This window comes from Mirounga leonina, unplaced genomic scaffold (assembly GCF_011800145.1).
Source record: "Mirounga leonina isolate KUSES-001 unplaced genomic scaffold, KU_Mleo_1.0 Mir_94, whole genome shotgun sequence".
NCBI classification, from domain to species: domain Eukaryota; kingdom Metazoa; phylum Chordata; class Mammalia; order Carnivora; family Phocidae; genus Mirounga; species Mirounga leonina.
In genome coordinates this window covers 54,611,518-54,625,948 of record NW_023270855.1, presented here as the reverse complement: position 1 = coordinate 54,625,948, position 14,431 = coordinate 54,611,518, and the positions used below count along the sequence as shown (strand labels likewise).

The window sequence follows — 14,431 nt, the reverse complement described above, 5'->3', positions numbered from 1 at the left end:
AAATGTGCTTTTTCTACCACCTTTTTCTCTCCAGAGTTGCTCTGGCCCAGGAGCCGCCTCCTTGGTCCTCCCTGGCCCCTGACCCCTCTCCCCTTGCTGCCGGAAGCTGTGACGGCAGCGTGGCAATGCCCTCTGACCCTCGGGGTGCACCTTCCTCCCCTCCCTGAGCACCCCTGCCCGCCTGGGCTCGGGGAGGCTGCGGTACGGTAGGCCTGGGGCATCTGGAAGGGGCAGGGGGTGAGCACAGCCCCATCGGCGTCAGGAAGCTGCCCCCCCGCCCCCAGCGACAAGGCACGGGGGCAGGGGTAACTGGGTTCCCTGGCTGCCACCCTCTCTTATTTTCAGTTTGGGATCCAGGTGAGGAAGGGCTGGTATTTGAGGGGGTCCTTTGAGCCCCGGGGTTTTCTTCAGAGAACTTTCCTCCTCTGAAGCTAGCAGGTGCATTTTATCTATTTATTGCTCGTCTCCCCCACTGGAATGAGAACCCCAGGCAGGTAGAGATGGAACCAGATCTGCCCACATTTGCACCCCCAGGAGGTGCAACGGACCAAGAGAAGGGGTCCTGAAATGCAGAGGGGCCCCCAGCATGCGGGAAGCCAACGGTCAGGGTGCAGAAGCTGGAGATTTTCTCTCTCTGCCCTCTCCCCTGCCCCCCGGCCCTGGGAGCACAGAGCGCCGCTTCTTAGGGAATCCTCAGGGAGCAGGAGAGGAACACGAACTTTCAGGCGAGAAGGGTGAGATCAGGTTCCATAGGTGGTGGGCTGGAGGGGGCCCTCGACAGGACTGGCTCACATGTATGAGGAAGTGCTCGGGAAGAATGATCGCTTCGGCTTACCACCATCCCCCAGCCCCATGTGGTTGAAATGAAAAATGGATCTCTTTACTTGGATAATTATGTTGGCATTGACAACAATGATGCATGGTTATCTCGACAAGTTCTTCCCAAGCAGAAGTAACTCCAGAGACAGCTGACACCTCTCACAGCCCCCAGAACAATCAGTTACACTTTCTCCCCCTTTTGCAACAGAGGGGAAGCTGATTCAAGTGACCAATGAGTCAAGTCATGACGGAGCTGAGGGAGGGAGCCATGGGGAGGCATTCGAGGCAGAGGGAACAGCCCGTGCAAAGGCCCTGGGGTAGCAGCGGGCCTAGCGTGTTGGAGGAACAGTGAGGGGGGACCTGTGTGGCTGGACCAGAGAGAAGGGGAAGGGGAGGGGAAGGAGGGGACAGGGCCGGTCGGGCAGGGCCCCGGAGGCTGTTTTGATGATGCTGGCTTCTACTTGGAGTGTGATGGGGGACCTGGAGGCTTCTGGACAGAGAGGTGCCATGATCTGACTTTGGTTTCAGGAGAATCACTGTGGCCGCTGCTGTGAGAAGGGCCTGGAAGCTGGGGGAGGGCAGCTGCCAAGGGCTCACTAGGTGGTGGCCACGACACTCCACGGGAGAGATGGTGGGGGCTGTGGTGGTGGAGGAAGGGGAAGTGGTCTGCTTCGGGATGGTTCTGAAGATGAGGTCACGAGCATCTGGCGGTGGGGTCTGGGAAGCGAGGGTGAGCAGCAGAGGATGGGAGGCTCGGGCCAGAGGGGCAGTCGGGGCTCGGCTTTGGACGTGCCGCGTTGAGCTGCAGCTCCGAGCCAGCAGGTGGGAGAGGCCAGCTGGTGGGGCCGCCGGGGAAACAGCCTTTGCACTGGGAGTCAGGGTGGGGTCAGCAAGGCGGGGAGGAGGCTTCGGGAAAGAAACCAGCAGTCCGACCACGACAACTGCTGGAGGCATTTGCCACGATAATTTGGAGCAACTTGTGGACAAGGGACCCATCCCAGGAAGCTGCCGATTCTAGCCAGGCCCCAGCCCTGGTCTGCACGGCATGCTTTGTCATCACACGGGCCTGCAGTCTGCCACCAACTGAAGACCACGTGATCTTTGGCAATTTGTGGTCCTCAATTAAAAAAAAAAAGTCATAGAATCTAAATACAATTAATCTACAAGCAGGTCCTCCTCCCAGGGTTTGTTTATTACATAGACCACGCTGTCCCCATGTGACAGTGACCGTGAACCACTGGTGGGGGGGTCCCTGCATGGGGGGGGTGTTGTTCTGTGCAGGGATCTGGGGGACGGCTGAGGGGCAGCCCTGGGAGGAGCCCAGGCCCCTCTCCTGCTCAAGGCGGGGGACCTTGACTGAAGTCCCCCCAGACCAGGCACCACGGTGGTTGCATCTGCGGTGGGGGAAGGCGTTTTCCTGCCCAGGGCAAGCGCTTCGCCTCCTTCCCTGCAAGCAGCTATCCCTGGTTTTCACACCACCAAATCTGCCCATCCCCGTCTTCGAGACTGCTCCAGCCTGTTTCGGCCCCAGACTGGAAGGTTCCTTCCACCTGCAGACCCCCTGGGTCTCACTCAGCCCCTCGAGGGCAGCTGGGGAAATTCCCGGAGACCCCGACACCGGCTGGGGCTGGAAGGCACTGTCTCGCCTCCCAGGCTCAGGGCATCTTGCTAGCCCTGGACACCACCCCATGGTAGCCCGTCGCCATCACTGTCGTCGGGAAGCAAACTCCGCAGAGCACGAGAACCAGCTCCAGCGGAAAACCTGCACGGCTGGCTTCTGTGCCCACTTCGGTGTGACCTGGGTGCGCCTTCTCACAGCCGCTGGGCTACCGCCTGCGCATTCCCAGCTCCCGGGCGGGAGTTCTCCTTGTTCCTTCTGCCCCTGTGTTCAGCACAGCTCTGGTGTGGGTGGGACGCCGCGACCCTGGCTCTCGGAGAAGGGTCGGCTGGGAGGCCACCAGGAAAATGGGTCCGTGGGGCACAGCCCCCAGTCCGGCCCGTCTGCCCTAGGGCCGGGCTGGCAAAGGAGCCGGGACTCGGCCAGTGTCTCTCGGCACCGGAGCCCACTCAGCTGTGGGCGGCCAGGGTGACAAGCATCATGAGCGAGCATGGCTGGCCGCTGCAGGGACACAGGGCCCCACCTAGGGGCCAGGACCCATGCTCTCCCTCCCCTCCTGGCTCTCACATCGGCTGGACAGGCTCCAGGAGGCTTTCACCTGTGCGTGGGGCCGACTCTTCAGAAAGATAATTTCTCTTCTCTGATTCTGAGCCACCAAGCCCAGACCCTGCTGTTCACAGCTCCACGACACACGACACACGGCCAGGGAGAAACGGGCGCAGGGAGTGTTTCCCGCTCGCAAACGGAACCAGCAGGGAAGCAGCCAAAGGTGTCTCCTTCCAAAGGAAACGTGTTAGAAACCAGAAGCACCCCTGCAGCCAGAGACAAGCGGCTCATGCGTTTCCCCACAGACATTTTAAGTTTCCTGCGGAGCCCTGCCTGCCTGGGGTTTGTGCCCCACACTCTGCCTTCCTCGGGGCTGACCTGGGGCCGGGGCTTGCGGGCCATGTTGAGGCCATGCGTGTTTGCTTCAGGGCCCTGCTGAACAGAGTGGGCCACTGTGCCGACGTGCCCGCACAGTGGCCTGAGTTTAAGACTGAGCAAGCACACCCTGCCGATTGTTCCCTCCCCAGCTCGGCCACGGGGCTGACACTGTCTAGCAGTAACTGGAGACAGGGAGGCCATGGGCCGCGGGGGGGGGGGGGGGGGGGGGGGGGCACTCAGCAGGGGCCTGATGCTCTCTTGTTTATTCATATATTTATTGCTTTGAGATGATGGGTGTGAGACTGCTCTCCCTTCCAGTGACTGGGCCTCTGAGGCCCAGGAGTGCACGGCCCTCATTACGTGTACCTGGAGCAGCCCAGGACACCTGTGCCAATCCAGAGACCTAGAAGTTTCTGGACCTTCCCTAGCTGGGTTTCTGCCCCAACATCACTGCCCTTTGAGCCGACACCTCACTTGGCACGTCGGCCGGTACCAAAGTCTTGACAGGGCCCTAGTTAGGAAATAAAGACTCTTAGCTGGTCACCTCCTCCAGTCCCATCCTGCCCCACGAAGCTGCCCAGAGACAGGGACGTTTGCTGCCTCCTGGCACGGAAGCTACCACCAAGGTCTCCCCAGGAGGAGAGCGAAGGAGAAAGATCCTATACAGTTAAAATCAGTAGAAATGTGTTGCTTTGCACTTTTCTCCTATTATTATTATTTTTTTCCCCCAAAGAGCTGACCACAGACAGGAAAGGCAGCTGAGAGTCATTAAGGTGCCCCCAGTCCTGCCTTTTCTGTTGTGGTTGCTGCCTCTCTCAGTATCACTTTATCTGTGATGCCCGTTGCCTTCCCGGGCCCTGCAGGGAGCACGCGTCTCGCTCTTCCCTCCGCGAGCGCTGGGAGGGTACATGCTGTTACCAGCCACCTGCACGGATGCAGGACCCTTTCCCTCACGCTGCTGAAAGGTTGTTCTTTTTTTTGCTGGATGTAGCATCCTAGGTTGGCTCCCCCCGCCCCCCGCCACCTTTTAGCACCCGAGAGGCGTCATTTCACGGTCTTCGCTTGTTTGTAAGATGCCTACGAAGGTTACGAGTGCGGCAGGGCAGGCCGCCGGGTCGACACACACTTACATGGCTGTTGAGTAAACCGCTTTTGTGTGAAGTGATCCCTTCGCTTTTTTGGAGGTTTTCAATCGCCATTTCAAGCTAAAGAAAATGTGTGCAGAAACAAAACAAAACGGAAAAAAAAAAAAGGAAATCAGATGGTTAGCATCAGCCAAGATTTGTTTTTATTAATATCCAAATAATGATTCAAGCGCCTACAAAATAAAAACAAGGCTTGACGCAGGTTGGGGGGGCGGGTGGCGCGGTTAGGCGGCGAGTAAAAGCTGTGGCCTGGGAGGGGAGCATGACTCCTGACATGCGGGTGAGCGCGGGAGCGCCAACAGCACAAAGGAGCATCTGCAAACACCCGCTGTGGCATTTCACGTCTGCGTAGCATGACTACTGAGCCGAGGCGCAAGTTCAGGTAGAAGCAAAGCCAGCAGAATAATCACCCCGCTGCTCCCCTGGACCCGTTATCAGTTGCTAGGGAGAACCAGGCCAATTCCCTGGCCCTGCCATAGGGCGGCGTCGAACCCTGGGGCCACTGGACATGCCAAAGAGACACACTCCTGAGTGTTTATGAAGCGTGAGCTGGGCAAAGTCACAGGGAGCTAAGAGGGCGCCTTCCTGGGGGAAGGGGCTTCTGAACTGGGTTCCGAGGACCTCATAGAGGGAGGGAGCTAAGGTGGTCCAGCAGGCCGACGCACCGGAGCAAAGACCCGGCTGTGTGCGGCTCCTGCCACATTCGTACGTGCCGAATTTGACGCCCACTTGTGCATATTAAGTGGAAATGGGAAATCTGCTGGAGCCCACCACGACAGGCAGAGGACAGCAATGGAAGGAAGTAACCCAATGCACACCCTGACCTTCCTCAAACACGCAGGGAAGGCAGACTTCAGCAGTGTGTGTGCAAAAAGCAGGTGGAACACGTATTTTGGAAAGAACGGCTGGACGGGGCTCCTGGGCCCGAGTGCAGGAATGAGAGCGTTCTGCTTTGCCCATCACCTCTTCCGACTGCTCCGTGGGTGTCCACCGTCACCACTTTTACTCAACACTGTGCTGGAAGTTCTAGCCAGGGCAGTCAGGCAAGAGTGAGAAATAAAAGACATCCATATTGGAAAAGAAGAAGTAAAACTCTCTCTATTTGTAGATAACATGATCTTAGACATAGAAAATCCTGAAGGGGCCACAAAAAAATAATGAATGCCATAAACAAACCCGGCAGAGTTGCAGGATACAAGATGAACATACAAAAATCAGTTATATTTCTCAGCAATGAACAATAGGAAAATGAAATAAAGAAAACAATCCCATTTACGACAGCATCAAAGAAAATAAAATACCTAGGAACAGATTTAGCCAACGAGGTAAAATACTTACATTAAAAACTATAACGTTGCTGACTGAAATTAAAGAAGACCTACATAAACAGAAGATATTCTATGTTCACGGATCAGAAGACTTAATATTTAGATGGCAATACTCTCCAAGTTGATCAGTGCAATCCTTAGCCAGATTCTCTATTAAACTTCCAACTGCTTTTTCAGAAACGGACAAGTTGATCTTAAAATTCATATGGTGTTAGGCCAAAACAACCTTGAAAAAGAACAAATCTGGAAGGCTCACATTTCCCGATTTCAAAACTTACTACAAAGTTACAGTAACCAAAACAGTGCAGTACTGGGATAAGGATAGACATAGATGTACACAGGTCAATGGAATGGAATTAAACATCCAGGAAGAATCCCGTATGTCTATGGTCAACTGATTTTTGACAGGGGTGTCAAGACCACTGAATGGAGAAAGAGTAAACTTTCCACCAAATGGTGCTGGGATAAATGGGTTTCCACATGCAAACGAACGGAGTTGGACCCCTACCTCACAATATATACAAAAATCAACTCAAAATGAATCAAAGAACTAAATGTAAGAGATACAACTATAAAATGATTGGAAGAAAACATAAGGTAGTCATGTACAATAAGGTTATCTTCATGACCTTGGATTTGGCAATGGATTTTTAGATATGACACCAAAAGCACAAATAAAAGAAATCTTTACAAAGGTACATCGGACTTCACCTGAACTAAAAACTTTTGTACGGCAAAGGACACTATCAGGAGAGTGAAAAGACAAGCCACAGAATGGGAGAACATATTTGCAAACTGTGTATCTGATAAGGGTCTTGTGTCCAGACTATATAAAGACCTGTCACAACTCAACAGCCAAATGACCAACGACCCAATTGAAAAATGGGCAAAGGACTTGAACAGACGTGTCTGCAAGAAGCACATGGTAAGATGCTTGGCATCATTAGTCATTAGGGAAATACAAACGAAAAGCACAGGGAGATACCACTTCACACACACTAGTACGGCTATTAAAAAAGAAAGAAAGGAAAGAAAAAAAAAAACCCACCAGTGTAGGCGAGGATGCGGAGACACTTGAACCCTCACACACGGCTGGCGGAATATAAAATGGTGCAGCTGCTGTGGAAAACAGGCCGGCAGTTGCTCCAAAAGTTATACATAAACTCAGTTAAACTATTACGTCCGAGCAATTCCGCTCCTGGGTGTATTCAGAAAAACGTGTACGTGAATGTTCATAGCAGCGTGATTCACCATGGCAAAAACGCGGAAAAATCCAAGTGTCAGTCACGGATGACTGGATGAACACAATGCGGTGTATCTACACAATGGAATATTATTCATCCACCAAAAGGAAGGAAGTAGTGATACATGTTACAATGTGGATGAGCCTCAAGAGCATGATGCTCAGTGACAGAAGGCAAGCACAAAAGACCACAGAGTGTATGGTGCCGTTTATATGAAATGTCCAGGACAGGAAAATCCGTGGAGACAGGAAGCAGAGTAGTTACCAGAGGCTGAAGGAGGAGGGACTGGCGGGAGGGGTGACTGCTAACTGGTCAGGGTTACCAGTTTACAGGGTGATGAGAATGTTCTGGAACTAAAGAAGGTAATGGTTGTACAACACTGAGAATGTACCGAATGCCGCTGAATCATATACTTTTAAGTGGTTAAAATGATGCATTTTATGTTATGTGAATTTGACCTTGATAAAAAATATACAACTAATTAAAAAACCCATTATTCTCCCTTGCGATTTGAATGGATCTTCTCCCCACATGCGTGGTTTTGTAACCTCCTGTACCAGTCACTTGGAAAATATTGGTTCACTGATTTTGCAGATGTTCCAAATGTTGACATGCTTTCATTATACAGTACTGAAAAATCACATTTGTTAGTATCACTACCAAGCTCAAAATTCTAATTCTTTTTTGGTTGAAAATGTATTGGCAACCAAATTAGTTGGCTGTTTTCCTGGATACATCCACCTCGCACCATTCATTTTTGAGAAAATGTGTGCCAATTCCCCAAGTCTGAATAATCATCATTTGTCTGTTACTCCTTCAAGCAAACAGCGTTTCGTGACAAAAATGGCTGGTTCAGCTCACAGTCATTTGCCGGCGGCTTTTCCTTAGGACAGTCATCATACGTTGGCAGAAGTGCCTTTTGTCACACAGAATACTGGAAAGATGTGAATTCCAGGACTGAGATTTAATACAATTAAATAGCAATTAACAGCTCCACCAAGGACCATAGGTTAACCTTAACTGGAAATTGCAGTACCCCATCCTCAGCTTCTCTTTTCTTTTTCACTGTGAGCGCAGGGTGGGGAAGACCATGGCGACGTCTGGGAGAGTCTGACGCCTCGCTCTGCACCTGCATTTGTGCCCTGGGGGCTCATCGATGTTGATTTTGCAGTCAGTGCAAATGTCAGCACAGGGAAAGTGGCGGCTGATGGCTTGGTATTATTATGAAAACAGTTTTGACCCTGTGGGGCCCCTGGGAGGGTCTTGGGGACACCCAGAGGAGTGCCAGACATATTTAGGACTGCCTGCTAAAAACTACCGTAGAGTATTGTGGAAAAGAACACAAATTAAGGCTTGCTGCATAAGATCATCCTGAAGAACCCATAGCTATTAAATAGGGTCCGATCAAGCCCATGGATGCAGAAAATTAATTTAATGCACAGTGGAACCTCCCAAGTTGTTCACTGTTTTAAAATTAAATCTTCGCGTAAACATCAGTAGGCGGTGAAGGTCAGGAAACCATCCCCCCACGTCGCCCAAGGCCAAATGGGGATGTTACCGCCCCGGAGTCAGCGCTGACGGCGCAGTGCGCGCGTCTGTCCAGCAGAGGGCGCCATGGCGCCACCTCCCAGCCCTGCATCCGTGGACAAGGAGCATCTTGCACTTGACTTCAAGTCCTAGTCTTCCTTACACACTTGCCAGAGCGACTCTCACTGCACAAGTACAAACGCTTTGTTCAGTCCCCTCAGTGGCTGGAGAAGTTAGTGTTTAAATATGTTTAAAATAAAAACTGATTTTATATTTGACCGGAGTTTAACTTTTTGCTATTTAAAGATACTTATCAGGGTGCTATCTCCACAGGCCCACATATCAAACAGTAAGGAGGAGCCAAGGACGGACGTAGTGGTGCCCCACCCCACCCCAGGCCCAGGCAGCTTTCGCGAAAATCATTTCCGGTTTCTGAACTTCCGCAGTTTCCTTCCATCTTGGTATTGTGCATATGCTCCTGCATCCGTTTCTTGACTTATCAAGAGCTTAATTTTTATTTTTGATTCGATGCCCTGCAGCAGTATTCCTTGCCACTTAATATCATCTGTTTCTGCTACATGAATTATTAACAGAATATGGGGGGGGAACAGACACATATCGTGCTTTAAGGGCTTGTTCAGAAGGAGGGCAGAAAATATGTAAGGACTCGCGATCAAAGATATAGTGTCTCAAGAACCTAATGTAATAGCAGACAGCAGACAAGTTTTAGTAGCTCCCAAGTATATTAAAATAAGCCAACTATTTAGAAAGTTCCTCTCCTTTCATGTATAATCTAGCAAGATCCACCAAGATGTAAGGACTGTACTGGGGCCTCCTAATGGAGGGTGGAGGTTAGTTCTCTGAGTTCACGAGTGTATGCCCAAGTGGCCATTCCATTTATAACATAATAATCTCATTAAACGGGCCCACCAGATAGGGGTCGCCCCTGCCAAGGGCCAGCAATGACCACTGTTGAAGCAACGGCGGCATCTCCAGACTGGGTCTGCCGCAATCTGACATCGGGACCATGCCTCCAGGAGCTAGCAGTGGGAAAGGAAGGGATGTCTCTGGAAAGGCCAGGGAGGAGTGGGGACAAGGACAGAAAGATGCATCCTCAGATCTAGCTTAGTTATGTGACCATAGAGAAAATACAAGTATAAATGCTTTATGAGCAACCCTTTTGGGTCTTTAAAGAACATGGAGAGTAGTTTAAAAAGAAAGAAAGAGACACTGCTAGAACTTTGAGGGCAGGGATATAAATCACAGAATTCTGCATGCAGAAAGGAAACGGCCTGCAGTGAAGGGCCAGGTGGGAAGATGGAGAGAATCTTGGGGCTCACCCCTGGGGACGGGGAGGCTGGCTTGAGAAAACAGGGCATTGTAAATCTGTTTGCCCACTTTTCTTTTGCTAATTAAACATTTTAAGAATATGTAAGTAATATTTTACATGCTTGCTGTAGGAAAATCTGATTACAACAGAGAACAGTCTCCACTGAGGGCCAGGACTGCGGTGGGGCCAACGAGGCACCCAGGGCTCCAGACTTAAGGAGGTGCTCATCCTCAAGATCGTGTCAGGGCAAGCTTGGCAGGTGGAGGTGAATACCTCCTTAAATTTGGTGCCCTGGGCACCTGGACTGGCACACCCCATTCAAGCCCTGCCTCAACTTCTCCCCAGCCCCATCCAACTCCCACATAGGAGGAGAAGCCTTTACCAGTAGCCTGGTGTGGGTCCTCTCAGGTGCATTTTATCAGATTTACATTGGCTTTCATGATTTTCTCTGCAGTTGGGGTTGTGCTACGTATTCAGTTCTGATACTTGTGTTTATCACTTAATCTTCTGTGATTATCTTTCTGAGCCAGTTCTTATAGCTCAAGGGTTGGCAAACTTTTTTTGTAAAGGGCCAGATAGTAAATATTCTGGGCTCTGTGGGCCAGTCTCTGTCCACGACTACTCAACTCTGTCCTTGTAGTTGGAAAGCAGCCACAGACAAGTGAAGGAATGGGTGTGGCCGTGTGCCAATAAAACTTTATTTACAAAGCCAGGCAGCTGGCTGGATTTGGCTGCGGGGCTGTAGTTTGCTGCTCCCCGCTGCCCCATAATTCTACCAAGAATTACACATTACGGATGTATTAGACCTTATTGTTAAACCGATTTTTAAAAATGACATGGGTATAGATGGGCTGGCTGCACGATACTGTGAGTGTCCTAAGTGCTACTGGTAATCATTTTTAGCAGCTGACGTGCTCAGTTCTCGTAATTCCTAGAGCTTTAAACAATAGAGGTCTACTCAATTAAAAAAAATGTGAACTTCTCATTTGGAATAATTCCAGACTTACAAAAACGTTGCAAAAATAGCACCAAGAACTGTATACCCTAAGCCAGCCCTCCCAGATGTTCGCATCTCGCATGATCTCAGCACAAGGATCAAGACCCAGAAATCAACCCCCATTCACCACGATGAGTCAATGAAAGATCTCATTTGAATGTGATGACCACTGCACTGGTGTCCTTTTTCAGGACCGGGATCCAGTCCAGAGACACACACTGTGGTCATTTTGCATACACAGCAATGAGAGAAAGTACCAGAAAATGAGAAATGGGCGAAGAGTGGAAGAGGATTTTATCAGATCAACGAATGGCCCATTTGTCCACAGTCGCCCTTGACATTCTAAGCGGGTCTGTATTACCCCGAACAGGAACGACTTCCCTGGTAAATTATTTGCGACTTCTCCGAGTAAGTGCCAAAGAGTGCTTTCTTTCCAGGATGACATTCTCCTTCTTTAGCTTTGTCACTGGAGGCGGAAGAGAGATGAAAACCTCAGATCTCTCTTTCAGAGCAGTGCTCCCGAGTAAACCCAGGTACTGCTCCCACCTTCACAAAGAAACATGCAAAACCAGCTTCAGAAGTGATGATATCACTGAATGTCTGTCAAAACCCAGAGAACGCATAGCACCAAGCGCGAACCCTAATGTCGACCAGGAGCTTTAGTTAATAGTAACCGTGTATCCAGATTGGCTCATTGACGGTGACAAACATACCAAACTTCCGTGAAAGGCTAATGAGGAGAACCGTGTGAGTGTGGGGGTGTTGGGGGGCTACGGGGATTCTCTGACTTCCTGCTTGATTTTTCTGTGAACCTAAAGTGGCGCTTAAAAAAAGGGGGGGGGTCTATTCAGTTAAAGAAAAAAGTGATGATAAATACTTGAGTCAGAGAAAAAAGCAGATGCGCTATTGGCAAAATTCCTTTCTCAAACAATGTGCGTATGCCTGCAAAGTTTTTGCTCTGACAGTTGGACAAAAGCTCTCATGTGCAGAGGATGAGGAAGCTTCTAGCAAATGCTTGGCACATGCGTGAGGTCATAGTACAGTCGAGATATTCTGCATCTTCGCTGGAAATACAGGCTACAGAGAAGACATGTTTTGCGGTTAATGATCCATCGTGAACTCTGACCTGTGTGGGTGGCACGCCGCCCTGGGCCACCTGGAAGGGCGGCCGTGAGATTGGAAGGGCACGTGTGGGAAGCCAGGCCACACACAGGGAGCCACAGACGGTCCATTCACAGTCTCCCCGGCTTGACTCGGTGCTGATGAGCTGGATAGTGAATACAAGATTTGGCTTTTCTGAACCCACGTGTACTGGTGGTCAGGGGCAAGATGCTCCTTATGTGTTGAAAGCAGGAGCTGAGTTTCTGATGACACCAGTAAAGAAATTCCTGTGATTTCAAGTCACATATTTCCGGGTTATATGTTGTAGAACTTGAATCCATCAGTCCAGAGCCCTATATTATGACTTTTAATATTGGGAACCAGATCTCGGGATTTTCGAAGAAGACTCAGTGTCCCAAGGGGCTGGGCTGCTGACACTCTGGCTTCTCAAACCCAACACATGAGGGTTTTTCTTTATCTGGCGGAGGAAGAAATCGATGGTGCAGTCCTAGGCATATTTGAAAGTCACATTCAGGTGCCACGAAGCTGATGCAAGCTCTTTAGGTAGCGGAACGCAGCCCGAGAAAGCTCAGAACCCCCTCGCCGCTGTTCTCCGAGGTGACTTCACTCCTCACCCCTCTGGCTTCAGCGCAGCATGTGCTGATGGTGCGTGGCGATCCCAAGCGGAGTCGCCAGGGCAGACACTGTCCCGATCTCGTGATCTGCGTAGCCAGGGCCACCACTACCGACGAGCTAGGACTCCGATTTCCTGGAAACAAAGAGTTCACAAAGACGCGGGGCGCCTGGGTGGCTCAGTCGCTAAGCGTCTGCCTTCGGCTCAGGTCATGATCCCAGGGTCCTGGGATCGAGCCCCGCATCGGGCTCCCTGCCTGCTTCTCCCTCTCCCACCCCCCCTGCTTGTGTTCCCTCTCTCGCTGTATCTCTCTCTGTCAAATAAATAAATAAAATCTTAAAAAAAAAAAAAAAAAAAGAGTTCACAAAGACGCCACTCAGAGGGGGGACTTGACCCCTGGGTCAGCTTATCCTTCACTTGGGCTAGACCTTGAGGCCCTGATGAACCACTGCAATGGCATGTCTCCCCATGGGCAGGAATGCTGTATTTTTATTATTGTAAGAACTGGTTAGAACATTTGTCTTCCTCAGTCCCCGCTGTGTGGCCCGTGGGGGCCCCCTGTCTGCACAGCATGGCCTCCTGCAGCCCGGGGTGGCAGGGTCTCTACCTGGTGCAGCCCGAGAACCCCCAGCCTCCCCTCGACATGACCCAAACCGCAAGAGCAAGCCTCTGGGTTTAGAGCCTGTGCTCTGTGTGGTTAATAAAAGCACCACAGCAAAAGGTTTTATCCAAAACTCCTCATGTGGGCCATTCAGCTTTAAGATTTATGTAATACTGATGAAATAAAGACTCAAGAAAATCTGCCCCCAGAAGTCTGAAACCTCTCACTGAGGCTGTATGGGTGATTCCCTCTGGTCTTCATGCTCTGCTTTCAGAACCGACTTAAAGTCCCAAAACTCTTGACAGGAAAAGCTGGAGGCCTCAAGTGTCGGATGCTGGAGCCCTGTTTTAGTTCTGGGGCAGTCTCAAGGCTGTTCTTGTTCTCGGCTCCTGGAAAACCCCACAGATCTCTGCTGCATGTGTGGAGATGTTCTCATGCCAAAGCAAGTCGATAGACCACAGTGCGGGCAGGGTCAGGAATCAGACCGCCTTCTGAGATGATCACACTCCTGGGCTTGCACAGAGAGGGCTATAAACACAGCCCATTCATGGATTCCCAATGGATCTGAAAATACGATTCTTCTGAAGCAACTCAGATGACAAACCACAGTAGCCGGGTTGCCCGGGGTCTGGGCTGCACCTTTCTTTGCAACAGGATAGTGTGGACCATAGAGAACGCTGTGGTTTCTCAGGAGATCTGTGACCTGTGATCCTAGTACATGCTGTTATTATGCACTGATGCAATTTGCTAACATTGAACCTGTCGTGTTTGTGACAGTTAATGTAGTCTGTGAGGAATGCTTTCTCATCGATACCAGCTTGAAACTCATGTCCATTCGGCCAGTCGTCCAAGGAAGGACATGTGTGGTTGCCTGTGGGTACCTAGGCCCTGGTGGGTTGCAGGGACTGAGTGAGGCGAGGTGCAAGCTGGTACACCAGGCACTGCCCCATGCGTTACAGCCTCTGGAGAGCAAGTGACTTCTCCCCATCCTGCCCACAGAACTGGGTCCTGCGGAGCACTCTGGACATAGAGGACAGCAAGACCCGGTGGGGGGCGGGAAGCTCTCTGATGTCAGGTGACCCCAAAGCACATCAGGACCAAAAGGACAGGGATGAGACAAGATCATCACCTTCTATTTCAGGAGATTATTAGCCCCACACCAA

The 14,431-nt window shown here is 50.8% G+C and overlaps 1 protein-coding gene across 6 annotated transcripts in view; it reads right to left on the bottom strand.

Moving 5' to 3' along the window:
* The window catches only part of RFX2 (regulatory factor X2), an 88,647-nt gene that overhangs the window by 16,832 nt on the left and 57,384 nt on the right, over window positions 1-14,431 (bottom strand). For 5 of the 6 annotated variants that reach the window (XM_034997707.1, XM_034997710.1, XM_034997712.1 and 2 more), the window contains one exon: window positions 4,492-4,566. The exons of the other annotated variant lie outside the window; for it this stretch is intronic. In XM_034997707.1, the coding sequence (XP_034853598.1) occupies window positions 4,492-4,566 (75 nt within the window). The remainder of the gene's footprint in view (window positions 1-4,491; window positions 4,567-14,431) is intronic. 6 annotated transcript variants of the gene reach the window in all.